The sequence below is a fragment of the Chiloscyllium plagiosum genome, unplaced genomic scaffold (genome assembly GCF_037043375.1).
Source record: "Chiloscyllium plagiosum isolate Xiang-an unplaced genomic scaffold, Cpla_swu_hap1 HiC_scaffold_1, whole genome shotgun sequence".
In the NCBI taxonomy this organism is placed as follows: Eukaryota; Metazoa; Chordata; class Chondrichthyes; order Orectolobiformes; family Hemiscylliidae; genus Chiloscyllium; species Chiloscyllium plagiosum.
Window position 1 is genome coordinate 68,476,952 of NW_028270139.1, and position 21,041 is coordinate 68,497,992.

At 40.2% G+C, this 21,041-nt stretch overlaps 1 protein-coding gene across 2 annotated transcripts in view; it reads right to left on the bottom strand.

Moving 5' to 3' along the window:
- atp8a1 (ATPase phospholipid transporting 8A1) overlaps positions 1-21,041 on the bottom strand; it is a 360,724-nt gene that overhangs the window by 272,287 nt on the left and 67,396 nt on the right. For both annotated transcript variants that reach the window (XM_043691994.2, XM_043691984.2), the window contains exon 5: positions 3,752-3,797. In XM_043691994.2, the coding sequence (XP_043547929.1) occupies positions 3,752-3,797 (46 nt within the window). The remainder of the gene's footprint in view (positions 1-3,751; positions 3,798-21,041) is intronic.

Below are 21,041 nucleotides of genomic sequence, written 5' to 3' on the forward strand. Positions count from 1 at the left end.
AGGTGTTATCTAATTTGCATTGGAGTAACTCAATGTTTTTTCCAATTTTTCTCAAGGAAATCTGTTCCTTAACACTTGCTCATCTAGGAGAAAGTGAGGACTGCGGATGCTGAAGATCACAGCTAAAAATGTGTTGCTGGAAAAGCGCAGGTCAGGCAGCATCCAAGGAGCAGGAGAATCTACGTTTCAGGCATGAGCCCTTCTTCAGGAATGAGGAGTAGGAAGAGAGCTTCTTCAAGGAAGGCATCCTTGTAAGAGGATTCGCAGTAGGTTAAAATCTTCTAGGAGAAAGTGAGGACTGCAGATGCTGGAGATCAGAGCTGAAAATGTGTTGCTGGAAAAGCGCAGGAGGAAGAGAGCTTCTTCAAGGAAGAAGGGCTAATGCCCGAAACGTCGATTCTCCTGTTCCCTAGATGCTGCCTGACCTGCTGCGCTTCTCCAGCAACACATTTCCATCTCTTCTTCAAGGAAGGCAAAGGAAGAGAGCTTCTTCAAGGAAGGCAGAGGAAGAGAGCTCCTCCTCCTCATTCCTGAAGAAGGGCTCATGCCCGAAATGTCGATTCGCCTGCTCCTTGGATGCTGACTGACCTGCTGCGCTTTTCCAGCAACACATTGTCAGCACTTGCTCATCTAGGCAGATTTCTAATCAAGAAGGCTGCTTGGTCCTGGCTGATATCGAGCTTGGAGATGGCTGTTGCAACAGCATTTATTGTGGCAAATTTAGACTATCCATTCAACTTGTCTTGAATCATATATATGTTAGGCTTTAATGATCTAGGATGTAGATAATTCACTGCAGAAATCCCCACTCTGACTTGCACTTGCAATCACAGCACTTATAACATTTATGTGGCATGGTCCAGTTCAGTTTAAGGTCATTGGTAACCCCCAGGACGCTGAAGGGTTCAGTAAAGGGCTATGACAAAGAGAGAATATAAAGTGGAGATGGCTCAATTCCAATTCACCATTGTTTGAAATTATCATTTACTCATGCGACACACAAATTATTTGTTACTCAATAGTCCAAGACTAAAAGATCCAGCACTCACTTCAGTATATGAGGAATTTGAGAGGTGTACTGAACATTGCGCAACCATAAACAAACATCACCACTTCTGACCTAATGGAGACGTCACTGATGAAGCAATTGAAGATGACTAGAAACTACCCACAGAAAATCATGGGGCTTTCGTAACGCAGTGATAGAATCCCAGGAGACCGGGGTTCAGGTTACACGTGCTTCAAAGGTGTTTAATAATATCTCTCAGCAGGTTGATTAGAGAATATTTACCCTCATAAACATTAGGGGTCTTGAGGTGCAGTAGTAACATGCCTACCTCTGGTCTAAATGGTTGAAGTTTGAGCTGCTCCAGATGTGTTTCACAATACATCTGAACAGGGTGATTAAAAATATCTTCCCTCAGAATATCAAGCAGCAATGTCTTGGCACAGAAATGACTGGCCTCCAAAAACCACAACCACCTTTCTTTGTGCCAGGTATGCCTCCAAACAGCTGAGATATCCAATTTCCCCACCCTGTACCCAACACCTAACTCAGCAGATTGCCAATTTCATCAGGGTAGCTTCATGAGAAGATCTGTCAAAGGCAGCCTTGATTTTCAGGTAGTGACTCTCAATTCGCCTTTGGAGTTCAGCTATCTGGTCCATTTTGTATCACAGATGTAAAAATTCAAGAGGCAAGTGGCCCTAGTTTAATATATTCTGTACAATAAAATTTTATGATTCTATGATTACAAAATGTGCCTTTAAGGAGGATTTATTCTGTCATGTTTCCTTTGAAAGCAAGTATTGTAAACTTGGAGCTGAACTGTCTGCTCTGAGCCAACCAACCAGTCTTTTCTCTAAAAGGTTGGAACAACAGAAACAGCATGAAAGGGTGGGGTCAAGCTCTCATTTTTACACACACACACACACACACACACACACACACACACACACACACACACACACACACACAGAGTTTTCTATTGATATTCTTTCTCCTTGGACTGGAGAACTGCATGTAAGACCATCAATTTTACTAAATTTGCCTTTGCCAAGGGTGTATTTATGGGATGCTATTACATTGGGACAGTTGCTGTTCAGTAGTTAATAATCTATTATTCTGTTAAAATGTCCAATAGAGGTAAGATATTTTAACTACAGTGTAAGAATAAAGTGTATTTTGCTTCAAGCCTGGTAGTTTGACCAATGGAATTGCACCCAGAATTCAACACCTTACACTTGCCATTGAAAATAAGAGAAGTTGGTGACAAGGCTCTCTTAATATATTTTGAGGGGGTTTGGTCTGGTCCATAAAGAATAATGAACTGAGCAAGTTTATGTGACATTAATGTGCTGCTTGGTAGCACTGTCAACACTACTTTCTCTCATCTGTGATGATGGGGCAGTAACTGGCAGGACTTACTCTGATCCATTTTTATGAGCAGGGCATACCCGGACAATTTTCCATGCAGCTAGACAGACACCAATGTAGTAGCTGTACTAAAACAGACTACCTGATTGTGTGACTAGTTCTGGAGCACAAATAGTACTGCCAGAATGTTGTCAGGGCACATAGCCTTTGCAATATCCGGTGTCTTCAGATGCTCCTTGATGTCACATGGAGTGAACTGAATTGGCTGAAGGTAATCATCGCTGATGCAGACATGTCAAGAGGCTAAGACAGATTGTTCACTTGGCATTCTGGCTGAAGGTTGTTGCAAATACTTCAACTTAGTATTTTGCACTGATGTGTGGGACTCTCCAGTAGAGGATGAAGATATTTGTGCTAATTGTTTAATTGTCCATCGATAGCAGGACTGCAGTACTTGGATCCATTTATTCTTACAAATATCGGCCCATCACATTTTGCTTTGGCTGTTTGTCATGCAAATAGTCTTGTGCTATAACTTCACTATGTTAACAGTACATTTTTATGTTTGTCCTGATGCTACTCCTGATATGTCCTCTTGCACTCTTTACTGAAAGAGGTTGGATCACTGGGCTTTACACTAAAAGTAGAGTGAGATGAGAAGGTTACAGATTGTGGTCGAAGACAATTCTGCTGCTGTGGCTGTTAGCACCTACATATTTACCCTCCAGTTGTCCTCGACAAAAGTGAAATAATTCGTCTAGATTTATCTAGCTCCTGTCGCATTTTATAAGTAGTTGCATCATCCTTCAACCTTCTTCTGAGCCTAATATTGTGTCATCCCATGTTAAGCCATAGGAGACCATGTATTCAGCTCAGTTGTGGAGCATTTTCAGCCCAACCTCAAGTTCTGACAAAGATCACTGTTAATGAAGCAGTACAAGGTTGGATAAAAATCTAGCATCTCTATATTTAGTCAGTAAAGCAGTGTGACATTGAGAGGTGGTAACTTCAATGAAAAGATAAACAAAATATCGTAATGCAGTCCTGAAATTCTCAAGTAAACATAGCAAAAAGTTGGAAACATACATGCAGGGCAGTAGCATTGGAAAACAAAAAAGTGTTTGCATCAGATTGTGACTTGATGGAAGGTTCTATCTAGATTCTTATGAAAGGCCAATCTGAAACAAATTCTGTTTCTCCCCACATGGATACTGATGGATCGGATTATTTTAAGAAAATATAACTCTATTTTCATATGAAAGCAAACATAGGTCAAAACTGAGGAACTCTGCACAATTTCAAAAAAATGGCATATATTTGGATGACTATTTATTTTACATGTAAATAATAAATAATTTCAAATCATGCTCCTACCTTGTGCTTTTTTCTTGTTCACTCCACTATCAGCATTATGTCTTTTCTGTATAAAAACACAAATACATTAGACAAATTCATGCATATTCTTTCAGAAAACCATAAGACCTCTTTTCTCTGCCAATTTTCACTTCGCTCCTTCTCAGATGGTAATGGATTCCTGTTGGATTACAGTGCCATAATTCCCAGTTATTCTCCAGTACGTTGTTCAAGTCACACCTCATCAGTCAGATTGCTGTGGGAAAGTGCCACATTTGACCTAGATTTGAATTTTCCTAGAATTTGCTAAGTTATCAGGGTAAAATGAATTCAGCATCTTGCAAATGTTAATGTTGGGGTAGGAGGTAAAATTAGCAGGTGAAAGTCAGAATTATTGCAGCACAGAAAGAACTATTTGGCAGATTGAGTCTATGCCAATTCTGCAGAGTGATATCGTAAGAATTCCTCATCTCTGGTCATAGAAGATCTTTCATCCTTCTCTCCTATACTTTATACTTCAGGATTCAACACTGAGTTCAACAACTTCAGAGTGTGACTGTCCTCAATTTTGATTATATTCCTTTTGACCTCTGCGGTGACTTGCTTGTATAGGTTTACTCTCAGCAGAACTGACCTATTTTCTACTAAACCTCTCCTCTCTCATTAACATTCCCTTTGCCTTTTCTCTGGGTACACCCTATCTGTTCCACTCACTCTTCCTATCCTTTTGTCAACAGCATCATTTTCCAGCCATCTGTTCTTAAGAGGAGTAATTTGGATTCGAAACACTGACTCAGTTTCTCTTCACACATTGCCAGAAGGGCACTTTTTTTAAAATTTCAAGCCCTTCTCTCTCCAGCACCTACAAATTTCCCTCTAAGCCACTCACTATCCTAGTTTGGAACGATACACCATTTCTTCACCATCACACAGGGACAAACTCTTAGAACTGTCTCACAAACATCACTGTTAATGTAGCTGCACCATCACCATGAAGGTCACCTAGAGATGAGCAATAAATGCTGGCCCACATCCACTAAATGAATAAAGAAAATGTAAGAAGGCTGCATGCTCCAGAGGAAGCATGACACAGAAATGGCTTTATCAACAATGTGACACTCTGCATCATGGGAAAAGTTCATGTCTCGTGCAAAAGAACTTGCTGCCAGTAATGTGTACATGATGTATTCTGAAAGATTAAACTACTGTGCATGCCAACAGACTGCAATGGCAACTGTGTGAATTTAAAGAGAAGCTGCTGCTACAAATAACTATATCTGTAAGTGAAGTGAAAACTAAGGGAACTTATTGGGGCGACACGGTGGCTCAGTGGTTAGCACTGCTGCCTCTCAGTGCCAGAGACCCAGGTTCGATTCCAGCCTTTGGTGACTGTGTGGAGTTTGCACATTCTCCCAGTGTCTGCCTGGGTTTCCTCTGGGTGCTCCAGTTTCCTCCCACAGACCAAAGATATGCTGGTTAGGTGAATTGGTCATGCTAAATTGCCCACAGAGTTAGGTGCATTAGTCAGAGGGAAACGGGTCTGGGTGGGTTACTCTTCGGAGGATCGGTGTGGACTAGTTGGGCCGATGGACTTGTTTCCACACCGTAGGGAATTGAATCTAATCTTATGAGCAAAGCATTGGGGCAAAACTTTAAAACAGAAATGATAAATTACACTGTAAAAACAGCCTTTCGGTCCAACCAGTCTGTATTCTATTTTCTCTCTGATCCAGCAAATGATCCCAATCACTATACATACTTTTTTTTCATATCCCTTCATCCTTTGTCCAACTATCATTTATTTACTCAAACTAAACCTAGTTCATGCCTCAAATACTGACTCCAAATTTTGCAGCCTCACAACACTGCATAAACAGCGATCTCTTCCCTATTTGAAATTTCAAATTTACTTAAATGCTAGAGTCCTCATGTTCTAAGGTCCTCAACCACTAAAAACTGTCAGCTCCTTTCTACCTATTCTATCATTAAACTATTTTAAATATCTGTATCCTGTAATTCATTAGAAGCAAACAAACTGAACAAGTAAATTATCAAATTATTTATTTATTGTTTATAAGACAGTGGGGAAAAGTAAAGTTCCAAGGAGGAACAATCAAGTAACTTTCACCTAAGTATGGGCCTTGCATATTTAAATGTCACTCCAAGGATTTATTCAAACTAAGTTAACACTTTCAGTTAAGTATTGAGGGATACTGTGTTGTTAAGGTGCTGACTCTTAGCAAAGGTTTTCAATCTGAACCATTCATGCAAAACAAAATCTCATGGTATAATTTAAACATAAAAACTAGGAGTTGGAATAGGCCATCTGGCCCTTTGAGCCCACTCTCTGCCATTCAATAAGATCATAGTTGATCTTTTTGTAGCCTCAGCTCCACTTACCCATGCTCTCACTATAACACTTAGTTCCTTTACTGTTCAAAACATTATTTATTTTAGCTTTAAAAGCATTCAATGAGAAAGCCTCAATTACTTCACTGGGGAGGGAATTCTATAGATTCACAACCCTATGGGTAAAGAAGTCCTTTCTCAATTCATTCTTAAATCTGCTTCCCATTATTTTTGAGGCTGTGCCCTCTTGTCCTAGTTTCACCTGCCAGTGGAAACATCCTCTTTGCTTCTATCTTATCCATTCCCTTCATAATTTTATATGCTTCTATTAAGATGCCCCCTCATTCTTCTAAATTCTAATGAATATAATCCCAATCTACTCAGTCTCTCCTCATAAGCCAAACCCCTCAACTCCAGAATCAACCTGGTGAACTTCCTCTGCACTCCCTCTAGTGCCTACATATCCTTTCTCAAGTAAGGAGATCAAAACTGCACACTATACTCCAAGTGTGGTCTCACCAGCACCATAAATAACTGCAACATGACCGACCTCCCTGCCTTTAAAATCAATCCCTTTAGCAATGAAGGGCAAAATTCCATTTGCCTTCTTAATTACTTGTTGTACCTGCAGACCAACCTTGTGATTCATGCAAAAGGACACCCAGGTCCCTCTGCACGCTTCAATTTTTTTTTACCATTCAAATAATCGTTCTTTTTAGTGTTACTCCTATCAAAGCAGATGACTTCACATTTATTAATATTGTACCCTAGCTGCCAGACATTTGTCCACTCATTTAAACTATCTATTGTCCCCTGCAAAGTTCCTCTGCACACTTTGCTCTACCATTCATCTTAGTGGCACCCGCAAACTTAGACATTCTACACATGGTCCCCAACTCCAAATCATCCATGTAAATTGTGAATAATTGCAGTCCCAACACTAATTCCTGAGGCACACCACTAGTCACTGATCACCAACCAGAAAAACACTTATTTATCCGCACTTTTTGCTTCCTGTTAGTTAACCAATCGTCTATCCATGCTAATACATTGTCCGTAACGCCATGAATCTTCATCTAATGCAGCAGCCTTCTGCGCGGCACCTTGTTGAAAGCCTTTTGGAAATCTAGATACATCACATCCACTGGGTCCCTGTTGTCCACTATGCTTGAAATGGCTTCATAGAATTCCAGTAGATTAGTTAGTCATGACCTACCTTTCATGAACCCATGTATCTGTCCAACAGGACAATTTTTATTTAGATGTCTTGCTATTTCTTCCTTGATAAAAAATTCAAGCATTTTCCCCCACTACAGAAGTTAAGCTAACTGGTCTATAAACTCCTATCTTTTGTCTAGCCCCTTTTTAAAATAGTGGTGTCACATTTGCTATTTTCCAATCTGCTGGTCTGCCCCAAAGTCCAGTGAATTTTGGAAAATTACCACAAGTGGGTGGGTTTGCTATTTCTCCCACCTCTTTTAGTAGCCTGGGATGGATTCTATCAGGGACAGGAGACTTGTCTACTTTTAGCTCCATTAGCTTGCAAAACACTACCTCTTTCTTGATAATGATAGTTTCTAGGTCCCCACCCACCTTAGGCAAAAGTGAGGTCTGCAGATGCTTGAAACCAGAGTTTAGATTAGAGTGGTGCTGGAAAAGCACAGGTCAGGCAGCATCAGAGGAGCAGGAATATCGACGTTTTGGGCAAAGGTCCTTCATCAGGAATGGCCACTGTTTAAAGGGCCATTCCAGCACCACTTTAATCTAAACCCCACCCACCTTAGTCTCCTTGTCAATTACTGGCATGTTATTCACATCCTCCACTGCGAAGTCTGACAAAATACCTGTTCAATGCCTTGGCCATTTCCTCATATCCCATTACTAAATCCCTCTTCTCATCCTCTAAAGGACCAACATTTACCTTAGCCACTCTTTTTCATTTTATATGTTTGTAGGAACTTTTGCTATCTTTCTTTATAATCTGAGCGACCTCAATAAGTACTCCCCGCACTTTACTCAATCTTCATCCTTCAAATAACATCACTCACGCAGATTAAATGATGATTCATTCCATTGCCATGTAGGACATGGCTATGTACAAATGGACTGCAAGTTGATTTATAATACACTGAGTAAACTTCAAAACAAATTCCTTTGTTGGTACTTTGTTACACCCTTAGGACATGAAGGTGATATAAATGCTAATGATTTTCTAATTGATTATTATTTTAATTTTATTCACTGTGAAAATGATTATTCATGAATGATGGAATGCAATATAATAGTCATAGCTAAATTGTTTATTGCTCTTTTCTATTATAGAAAACAATATTCTATATATTTTTATTAGCAACTTATGCCCATCAATATTGTAACAATATCTAATCCCAGCAGCAACAGGCTGTCTTTATTCCTCTAAAATGCAGAATCGCTACATAGAATGCAAACACGTAATTCAGAGGAACATGTCTGAACTTAATTTATTGCTCACCAGATAGTTGCTCGTCAAGGCAAATTATTTCACTATTTCTTCAAGCTTGCATAGTTAGCTACTGTACTGTCTCACCATAGAGAAGATATAACTGACTAACAACTTGTTCACCTTATTACTGCAAGAGTCTTGACTTCCTTTCAAAACAAAAACATGCCCAAATTAAGGTGTGAAGTCTCCACCATGGTGTGGGATGGGTATGTCCATGTGGCAATTCAAACAGCTGAGGTTTTTTTTTGGGTGCCACAAACTGGATGTATTTCCTCGATTCACAACACTTCTATCATATTGCTCCGTAAGGTAAAGAAACTAAGACAAAGAAATTTAGTAAAGATTTATTTTTGTTAGCACTGTTCTTTCCCCAGCATTTGCTGACACAGAAAATAGTTTATTTGATAGCGTACTCCATTCCAGTATCTAATCAGTGTCTTCACTGGCAAATTGAACAAAACACACCTCTCCCAGTGTTTTTGGGAAGACTATTTTGACTGTTACCATTTTTGCAAAGCTGTAGTCGAACTCAGTATCAGGGAGGCTATAGGCCTCATCAGACACAAAGAATTGAGGTTTTAAAAAAAAAAGTCATTGTAGCTTTAATCAAAGCTTGTTCCTGGTCTGATAAATGCATGCATGGGTCAGTACTCATTTGAATGTTTGAGCTCAAACTTTACCAGTTACCTAACTAACATTTGGAATGATCAAAGGAATTTTAGTTGATTTAATGAGCCATTCATGATTGAGACAATGCTATTAGCACATGCTACTGGCAAGTAAGTGAATCACACATCAACCTGTGGATCAGTTGATTATACACTCACCTCCAAGTTAACAATCACACAACACCAGGTTATAGACCAACAGGTTTATTTGGCAGCACTAGCTTTTGGAGCGCTGCTCCTTTATCAGGTAGCTGTGGAGCATAAGATCATAAGACACAGAATTTATAGCAAAAGATTACAGTGTCATGCAACTGAAATGATGTTTTGAACAAACCTGCATTGTTGTTAAGTCTTTCATCTTTTAGAATGGGTTGCAGATCTTGGTTCACTAATATGTAAATCCCAGAAATCCCAATTCTGCAAATACAAATTCACCCCATACACTTGTGTGTTATGCATGCATGTGAGAGCGAGCGCAAGAGAGTGAGAATCGGAGTGCATATGGGAGAATGAGTGTGTGTATTTACGTGTGAGAAAGCATGGTAAAGTTTGTGTGGGTGGGTGTGATGGAGTACAAGCCTGAGAGAGAAGGTGTGTGTGTGTGTGTGCACTCTCTCTCTCTCTTTCTCGCTCTCTCATGCATGCACGCACACACAAGTCTATGGGGTGAATTTGCATTTGCACAATTATATTTGCAGATACATTCTATTTTGCTCAAAAAATGCACAGTCTGCAGGCAGTCAATACGTGTAATATTTTGTAAATTCCACTTTGGAAATAGAACCAGTCTGACTCAAGATTGAGATACAGACAGACTCTAACCTCACACCTTTAATGCATTGTCTGAGCTGAGATTACACCTTTTGTTATAAAACCTTAAATTGATCTCGAGAAGGTGACTTAAAGGAAGTTCTGGGATTTACATATTAATGAACCAAGATCTGCAACCCATTCTAAAAGATGAAAGACTTAACAACAATGCAGGTTTGTTCAAAACATAATTTCAGTTGCATGACACTAATCTTTTGCTATAAATTCTGTGTCTTATGGTCTTACGCTGCACAACCACCCGATAAAGAAGGAGCCAGTGCTTCTAAATAAACCTTTGGACTATAACCTGGTGTTATGTGATTTTTTAAAACTTTGTCCACCCCAGTCCAACACCAGCTCCTCCATATTGCTCTCCTCCAAGTCAGATCGGTCCGGGTTCAATCCAGGGCTTCAGCACAAAACCAAGACTAACACTGCATTGCTGAACTGACAGAATGGTGTATGGTAGGAGCTACTTCTTTCAGATAAGATGTTGAAGTCAGAAAGCTGTTTAGCATTTCAGGCACATATAAACACTATTTTGAAGAAAAATATGGAAGCATTCCTGGAAAACATTACAGTGTCAAGTATACAGGGAATTTCAAAAGAGAGAGGAATGAGGGGGAAGAGAGAAATAAACCTAAAAGTAAATGTCTGGTCCGATAGGCTGGAAGGCAGAAGTGAATTAAATCAAAAGAAGATCATGTTGCAAAGTGCAAAGAGTTGGCAATGGGAGAAGAGAAAAAACAAAAGGTGGGGCTAAGCAGACTTAAATGGCATTAGCAGAATTAACACTGATGGAAAATAAGAGCAGTACTTATGATCTAAACTTGTTGAACTCAAATGTTCCATCAAGTTTCATTAGAACAATTAGGACATTGGACAAAGGGATCATAATGGAAATAGAGTGGAAAATTAAAGTGGCAAGCATCTGAAAGGTCACATTAGTTGACTGAACAGAAGTGATTAGCAAAACAATCAGCTGAATAACATTTAGACTTCACAATGTTAAGTATACTCTTCATGAGCTACAATACAGCACACTATTTTGAAAGAAGTACAAGTCAACACCGATCATGAGAGGAACACTTGGATGACCGAGATGATGTCATGTGAAATAATTGCACAGAGGCCAGTATCCACTGGTGCACAGTACACTGGGTGTGGCCAGCCAGCTTGGAGTCAGTCCTCTGAACTGAGGCGATTCTAATCTCCTGGCGTTTCTCTACAGAATCAGTCATCCCTTTTACTGAGAAATAATTCAAAACTTGAAGACCATTCCTATTTGCCTCCTCTTCCATATTGTCTTTGTACCATGGTTGTTGAGTGTGGCACTCAGTGACTGGAAGGACTGGCTGAACTGTGTATTGCAGAGAGACTGCTGCTTGATACGACTACTTCTTGAGGCATCTTCAAGTTTCTCCAGGCTTTTTTTTTTACTTTTTGCAGATACTGAAAACCAGAGCGCCACAAAATCAATATAACCCTTTCTCACAATAAACAAAAAAAGAGTAAAACACAGGTTGCTACCAGCCAGTGAAACAATGGTTTCCCCAATGAGAACTGGCAGGCCAGGGCTTTCCTGATTGGTGTTGTGAACCTGGGCCAATCAGGTAACTTGGTCAACAAGGTCCATCTGGCTCCAATTACTACAGCATGGGGAGAATATGTGCTCGCATATGAAAGGATCACAGGAAGGGAAATCAGTGTTAGGACCAATGAAAAGTGGATGAGGTTGTCAGAGACAGAATTTGGAAATACTGAGAGAGAAAGATAACTTTAATGTGGCAAAACATTGGGAGTGGAGGAGATGATAGGATTACCTGTTTAAAACCCCTTTTATAGAATAGAACCATATGACATTGGATGCGATAAACATCCAAACCATCTCTAACACGGTCAACCTCTGCCTTATTTTGCAGTTTCTTCAACCATCGTCACCAATCAAAGCTATGCCAACCAGAAATCTTAGCTCAGACCCAAAAATTCTGATAGAGTATTTATTAAAGGATTCATGTCAGTAATAACCTCTATTTATGTACAGTCTTTTAAAAAGTCTTAAGACATTTTGCAGTAATATTCTAAAGCAAACATTTGTAATCGAACCAAAAAAGCCAATATTAAAGCAGATGACCAAATTCTTTAAGGGAAAGGTTTTAAGGAGCATCTAAAAAGAGGAAATAGCTAGTGAGAAGAAGTTTTAAAGAAGGAATTCCAAGGCTTTGCAGGTATTCAAAATATATAATAACCAATCAGAAGGCAATTCAAATTAAGAATGGCCAAGATGTCAGAATGAGAAGGAAAATGGACATGAGCTATTTGATACCCCAAAAATGGTGCTGGCTGAAATGCTCATATTTGTACAGTAGACACAATGGATATGGATCATAGTCAGGTAAATGCATCCTCATACCAGTATACTAACATATCAGCTGATAAAGTACCATCATCAGTTTAAAGCAAAATTAAAAAAGGCAGGAGCTCTTCAGAATGTACAGAGTTAACAAACATATGCTCATGATAATAGAACTCCCCCATACCATCTGGCTCTTAAGCACTCCTATTGTTCTTGATTCCAGTACAGATTAAGTGCCCATTAAAAACTTAAATTTGAGGTAGCAACCTCCAATGGTCCTATAGAAGCCACTTGTTTAGAAGATCTTATTTACACACAACTATCCTAAATGTAGGAGATCTGGCATCAATTATGCTCAGAGTAGTCTAATTCCATGAAGGAATCTCAAACAGAAATTGAGCATTCTACTCACATACGCAAAGAGTATAATTTCTGTTTCAGACACTGCCATATGGCTGTCAATTCCTGAACTTAAACCAAAAAGTCTCAAAATTCACCCCACCTGCTTTGGAACCTGTTTGACACCTACCCCTTGGTTGCTTCTTACACATTAGCCACCAAAGGAGGTTGAGGGGGTGACCTTATAGAAGTTTATAAGGTCATGAGGGACATAGATAAGATGAAGACAAAGGCCTTTTCTCTGAGGGGAGTTCAAAACTAGGGTGCATATTTTTTTAGGTGAGAGGAGAAAAATTTAACAAGGATTGGAGGTCAAATTTTTCACACAGAAGATGGTTTATATGTGGAATGAAGTGCCAGAGGAAGTGGTAGATACAGGAACAGTTACAACATTTAAAAGACATTTGCACAGGTACTGAATAGGAGAAAGTGAGGACTGCAGATGCTGGAGACCAGAGTTAAAAAATGTGATGCTGGAAAAACACAGCAGGCCAGGCAGCATCTGAGGAGCAGGAGAATCGACGTTTCGGGTATAAGCCCTTCTTCAGGAATGAGGCTGGTGTGCCAGGCGGGCTGAGATAAAAGGTAGGGGGGGAGAGGCGCTGGGAATACGATAGGTGGAAGGAGGTGTGGGTGAGGGTGATAGGCTGGAGAGGGGGTGGGGCAGAGAGGTCGGGAAGAAGATCGCAGGTCGAGAGGGCGGTGCTGAGTCCAGGGGTTGGGACTGAGATAAGGTGGGGGGAGGAGAAATGAGGAAGCTGGAGAAATCTACATTCATCCCTTGTGGTTGGAGGGTTCCTAGTCGGAAGATGAGGCACTCTTCCTCCAGGCGTCGTGTAGTCAGGGTCTGGTGATGGAGGAGGCCAAGGACCTGCATGTCCTTGGCGGAGTGGGAGGGGGAGTTAAAGTGTTCAGCCACGGGGCAGTTGGGTTGGTTGGTGCGGGTGTCCCAGAGGTGTTCCCTGAAACGTTCCGCAAGTAGGTGGCCTGTCTCCCCAATGTAGAGGAGACCACATCGGGTGCAACAGATACAGTAAATGATGTGTGTGGAGGTGCAGGTGAATTTGCGACGGATATGGAAGGATCCATTGGGGCCTTGGAGGGAGGTGAGGGCGCAAGTTTTGCACTTCTTGTGGTTGCAGGGGAAGGTGCCGGGAGTGGAGGTTGGGTTGGTGGGGGGTGTGGACCTGATGAGGGAGTCATGGAGGGAGTGGTCTCTCCGGAACACTGATAGGGGTGGGGAGGGGAATATATCCCTGGTGGTGGCGGAAATGACGTAGGATGATCCTCATATCAAAGTTAAAGGCTTGTCTGAACAGAGTATTTGACTGAACTGGCTTTATGCAACTGATTGATTGAATCTTAACACAAAAGGTAGTGAATTAGCCCAATGACAAATGCTGAAATAAAAAAAAGAGAAAATGCCTGCAAATTATCAAGTCTGGCAGCATCAATAGAGAGGGAAATAGAATTAACATTTCAATTCTGTTATGACGTCTTAAGAAACATTTGACCCATTGTGACTTTCCACTGAACTCCACCTGTCATGCCTCTGTCCATGATATCCTGAAGCCTATACATGATTCATACCTCGCTTATTCTTTACCAAGTTTTGTACTATCTGCAAATGTTAAAATACTGCGCCCTGGACCAGCAACTAGGTTGGTTACAGCAGAAAACTACTGCATAACCCTCTTGAAAAACATCCATCCAAAATTATCCTTTGCTCCCTGTTACTGAGTCAACTTTGTATTCATGCCTCCATATTTTCCTTAATTTCACAGGCTTTCATCTTTAACAAGCTGTGTGACATCTTCTCAAATGCCTTCTGAAAGATCATATTTCAAGAAATGTGGTAAGGAAAACCAGGGAACTATAGACTGGTGAGCCTGACATCAATGGTGGATATGTTATTGGGGCAATTCTGGTCTCCTTCCTATCGGAAAGATGTTGTGAAACTTGAAAGGGTTCAGAAAAGATTTGCAACTATTTTACCAGGGTTGGAGGATTTGAGCTATAGGGAGAGGCTGAACAGGCTGGGGCTGTTTTCCCTGGAGCATCGGAGGCTGAGGGATGACCTTATAGAGGTTTACAAAATCATAAGGGGCATGGATAGGATAAATAGACAAAGTCTTTTCCCTGGGCTCGGAGAGTCTAGAACAAGAGGGCATAGGTTTAGGATGAGAGGGGAATGATATAAAAGAGAGTTAAGGGACAACTTTTTCATTCAGAGGGTGGTACATATATGGAATCAGCTGCCAGAGGAAGTGGTGGAGGCTAGTACAATTGCAACATTTAAAAGGCATCTGGATGGTTATATGAACAGGAAGGGTTTGGAGCGATATGGGCCGGGTGCTGGCAGGTGGGACTAGATTAGATTGGGATATCAGGTCAGCATGGACAGGTTGGACCGAAAGATCTGTTTCCACGCTGTACATCTCTATGACTCTATGACAGGATTTACGCTTTGTGTGTGGCAAATCATGTCTCACTAACTTGATTGAGTTTTTTGAAGCAACAACAGGGATTAATTAGGGCAGAGCGGTGGACATGATCTATATGGAATTCAGTAAGGCTTTCGACAAGGTACTGCTTGGTAGTCTGGTTAGCAAGGTTAGATCACATGGAATATAGGGAGTGTAGCCATTTGGATACAAAACTGGGTCAAAGATAGGAGACAGAGAGTGGTGGTAAAGAGTTGCTTTTCAGACTGGAGGCCTGGACAACCAAGAAGGTTGACTCAAAGTACAATGGGATATTGAGCAGATGGGCCGGTGCACCGAGGAGTGGCAGATGGAGTTTAATTTCGATAAATGTGAAGAGCTGCATTTTGGAAAAGCAAATCAGGGCAGGACTTATAGACTTCATGGTAAGGTCTTGGTCGAGTGTTGCTGAAAGAAAAAGAGGACTTAGAGTGAAGATTCATAGTTCCTTTAAAGTAGTCACAGTTAGATAGAATAGTGAAAAAAGCATTTGGTATGCTTGCCTTTATTCGTCAGTGCATTAAGCATAGGAGTTAGAAGGTCATGTTGCAACTGCACAGGACTTCAGTTAGGTGACTTTTGGAATACTGCGTTCAATTCTGGTCTCTCTGCTAATCGGAAGGATGTTGTGAAACTTGAAATTATTCAGAAAGATTTATAAAGATGTCAGGGTTGAAGCCTTTAAGCTACAGGGAATAGCTGAATGGGCTATTTTCCCTGGAGCATTGGAGGTTGAGGGGTGACTGTATAGATGTTTATATAATCATGAGGGGCATTGATAGGGTGAATAGCCAAGGTATTTTTCCCAGGTAGGGGAGTCCAAAACTAGATGGCATAGGTTTAAAGTGGAAGGGAAAGGCATAAAAGGCAACCTTTCCACCCAGAGGGTGGTGTGTGCTTGGAATGAGTTGCCAGAGGAAGTGGTGGAGGCTGGTACAAGTACAACATTTAAAAGGCATCTGGATGGGTATATGAAGAGGAAGGATTTAGAGGGAGAGAGGCCAAAGCTGGCAAATAGGACTACATTAATTCAGGATATCTGGTTGGCCTGGACCAGTTTCCATGCTGTACAGCTCTATGACTATGTGCACATTGCCAAACTTTTCTGTTACCTTTAGTTATATCTCATTTGACTTTACAAATCCACTTTAACAAACCTCTGTGACTAACATATGCTTTTTCAAATGGAAATCTATCTTTATTCCTGAAAACTGTCTCACCATTGATATTGGACCGACTAACCTGTGGCTTCTTCCTTTATTCCTTTCCCTCTTCTGGAATAATCTTAAATTTAGTAAGCATCAGTCATCTGGCACTTACATGTATTTTCAACAAGCTGAAAAGGTATGGCCAATACCACTGCTATTTCTAACATTCCCTTTTTCAGTAATCAATATATTTGATCTGGACCAAGTGATACCAGCCTTCAATAATACTCATATTTTTTAGTATTTCTTTGCTATCGCATCCACAACTTTTCTAACCTTCATTGAAGTAATCATTTAATACTTTATCTATGCCCTCTGTCTCTGCATAAAGATTTCACTTTGGGATTTTAAAAGATCCAATATTTTCCTTAGCTGGCTACTTACACAATGCCTATGTGATATTTTAGTGAACAGTTTAAGGATGTCCTGTGACCTTTTGAGGTATTGGGAAGGTTTATTTAATTCAGTATCATGACTGAATCAAGGAGGAATCCAAATTCAGCCGGTGTAGTATCATCTCACAAGGATTCACACATTGTAGACAATGTTGAAATGTGTGGCCGCTTACTATGGATGCTGAAATAAACCCTGACAAGTGTTAACGTTCTTAGATATCACAAATTTGAAACTCAAACGGCTGTTCTGTAGCCTCTGGGTTACACTTTTGAGAGGGCATATTTGCATCAGAGGGCATGGTGGACTACATGGAGAGGGGCTATTAAATAGCTATTCATGATCTGCAGTAAACTCTTCTCCAGGTCAGTGTAAATGATGAACTGCAGCCAATTTTCCCTCTAGTTCGACAACATCAGTGATATCAAATACCACTTCAACCATGAAGCCAGAAAGCCTACAGGGATTGTCAAGACCTGGCAGCAACAAAGCTATGTCATTTGCAGCCAGGCTCGAGATCCCAAATGAGATTGGCATTAAGCTTTTCAAGGGTCCCTACATGACCTAAAGAAGTCTTTGTTCACCTCTTGAATAGACTGACAGAGAATACCTTACTGTCAGCCAATTTAGTAAATGGTTTGTGTTCTGAATTCCACATTCCCATCTAGCCTCAATTATCTTCGATTCTCTTGTCTAACGACAATATATCTACTTGTGCCTTAAAATATTCACTTTATTCAATATTCATTATGCAGAGATTATTACACTTCATGGATCTGCTTTTTAATGTGCTGACCACCCAACACCCCTTCCCCCTTGATTCTCGTCCTGCTCATGTCATTGCTTACATGGCCCTGAACAACAGGATCCTTTTCCTCCTATTTGACTTTCCTGTCCAGATCTGAGTAGATGTCCTGAAGCCTGGCTCCAGATAAGCAACATAACATTCTGGACTCACTTTATCTTTATAACCACTACATTCCTTGTTCATGTAATCAAGGAGAAACATTGAACTGTTGGAGATTATGATGGCTCCTTTATCTGCCTCATTCTGTCACAATCTCCTTTCCCTAATGACTGATCAAATTAGAAGACTTGATCATAATCTCTGGAATACAGACTCCAAGTAATTTCCCCTCCCTAATGTGTTGTAGTGTCTGTAGTTCAGCCTTCAGCTGATAATCTCTGAACTGAAGCTGCACAAATTGTAAACACTGCAAATGCCTTTGCCCCACATCACATTGGCATGCAAGAGCTCCCACATGCTGTAACTGAGTCATAGCACCCATCCTGCTATGTGTTTAACATGTTTTTTTTAGTTTAATTACTTTTATGTATATTTTATTAACCCTGGCATCACAGTTAGATCTGTAGTTAATGCTAACCAATAATGTCTCGTCAAAAGATTTCATTAGGCAAAATTAGGTAGTGTAAACCATTTCTTATAGAATACATGAAGACTGTACAGTTATCCTGAACTGGCTTTTAAAAATTCATCTTCCCACCTTACTCATTCCATAAAATGAAACAAAAAACATGCCACTTTGCTGTGTATCAAATCTTATTTTCAATATACTTGTTAAGCTATCTATCTGTGCATTGTCTCAAAGATTATATTGTTTTTAAAATTTCCTATTCAGATGTTGACTGCACAATAGCAAGACAATTATAATTATGTTTCTTACCCCATCCATCAATATTATAATGTGAATTCACTGATACAGAAGGCTGTGAAGGCCAGGTCATCGAGTATATTTAAGATGGAGATAGATAGGCTCTTGATTGTAAAGGCGATCAATGGTTACGGCAAGAACGTGGGAGAATGAGGTCGAGAAACTTAGCAGCCACAATTGGAAGGAGAGGAGACTCGATGGACTGAATGGCCTAATTTCTGCACCTATTGTTTTATGGATTACATGTCTCCACTTTAATGTAAATGTTTGGAACACCTGCATGTCATCTGTTAAGTTTTGCCAGGTGCAGTTAATGAAATCTATTCTCTATTATTTGAATGCTATAAATAGATTATTCCATCACAGTAGCAAAAGCAGCTTAAAATTAAAGCCAACATCTACTGACAATTACAAGCTATTAGTGAGTTTTGAGAATATTTGTAGCCCAGGCTGAGGTTCTGGATGTAAGTTTGCTCACTGAGCTGAAAGGTTCATTTTCAGGTGTTTCATCACCATACCACGTAACATCATCAGTGAGCCTCCTATACAGTATATTCAAATAAACACATATAAATAAAAAGCGGGCCATGCCACCAGTGCTTCACCAGAGGCTCTGTGATAATATTACCTGGTATGGTGACAAAACGTCTGAAAACAAACCTTCCAGCTCAGCAAGCAAACTTACATTCAAAATTACAAGCTATATTGACATGCAAAATTCATGACAGTTCAGTCAATGTGGATAGTTCATTAGGAACTAATGCTGCAATGAAAAATGCATTTCCCTGGAAATTAACTCATTGTAAAAAGAATGTAACATTACAAGAAAAAAGGGAATTTGTTGTAAAAAATAGTTGAGACCATTCAAGTGGAAGGCATCAAAGCTACAGTTCTCTTGAGCCTGAAGGAACTTTAGCTAGTTCATAAAACAAATCTCTTGGCAAAGGAACAACCCAGTGGGAATGTGGGTCAGAATGGATTGTATTTGCTATTTATTGTCTGCTGTGGAGTATTAAATTACAGTCTATTATTCATATTTACACGTTCAATCTGGGTGTTAGAATACACATTTCACATATGCAGTATAGGTCGGATAAATGAGAGGTCATGTGTCACAAATCCATATTCCAGTTTGTAGCATGGAGAAATTGCATCATGACAGCTTACGATTGGACAAGAGTCAGTATAATACCAACTTGGAAACAAATTTCAGAAGTTCACATCTTACTCAAATGTCAACATTCTTGTTTTATTTTTCAGATCCTGGGTGTCTTATCTGGCATTCCCAGCACTGCTTTTATTACAGGTATTTGGGATTGATCTGTTCATCCCATTAGAAATTCATGGCTGAGGGAAAAGATATGTGATTCAGACATATTTACTACATCTAGCCATACAGTCATAGAAAGGTACAGCACAGAAACTGACCCTTTGGTCCAACTCATCCATGCCGACCAGATATCCGAACCTAATCTAGTCCCATTTACTACCACTTGGCCCCTATCCCTCTAAACCCTTCCTATTCATAAACCCATCCAGATACCTTTCAAAAGGTTATAAATTGTACCAGCCTCCACCACAACTCTGGCAGCTCATTCCATACATGCACCACCTTTTGAAAAAGTAGTCCCCAATGTCTGTTCAATTTTTTTCCTTCTCACCCTAAACCTATGCCCTCTATGACTCCCCCATTCCAGGGAAAAGACCTTGTCTATTTATCCTATCTATGCACTTCATAATTTTGTAAACCTCTATTAAAGGTTCCCCCTCAGCATCTGACACTCCATGGAAAACAACCTCAGCCTATTTAGCCTCTCCCTATAGCTCAAACCCTTCAACCTTGGCAACATCCTTGTAAATTATTTCTGAACCCTTTCAAGTTTTACAACATCCTTCCAAAAGGAGGGATACCAGAATTGCACACAATATTCCAAAAGTGGCCTAACCACTGTCCTGTACAGCCACAACATGACTTCCCTACTCTTATACACACACACACAATATTATACACACACACACACACACACACACACACACAATATTATGATCAATAAAGGAACGCATACCAAACACCTTCTTCACTATCCTATCTACCTGTGAATCAACTTTCAAGGAACTATGAACCTGACTCCAAGATTTCTTTGCTCAGCAACACTCTCCAGCACCATCCCATTAAGTGTATAAGTCCTGCTCTGATTTGCTTTTACAAACCTTTATCTAAATTAAACTCTATCTTCAACTCCTCAGTCCATTGGCCTTTCTGATCAAGATACTGTTGTACTCTGAGATAACTTTCTTCACTGTCCACTCCACCTCCAATTTTGACGTTACCAGCAAACTTACTAACTATACTTCCAATGTTCACATTTAAATCATCTATATAAATTATGAAAAGCAGTGGATCCAGCACCAATCTTTGTGGTTCAACACTGGTCACAGACCTCTAGTCTGAAAGACAACCCTCCATCATCACCCACTGGCTTCTACCTT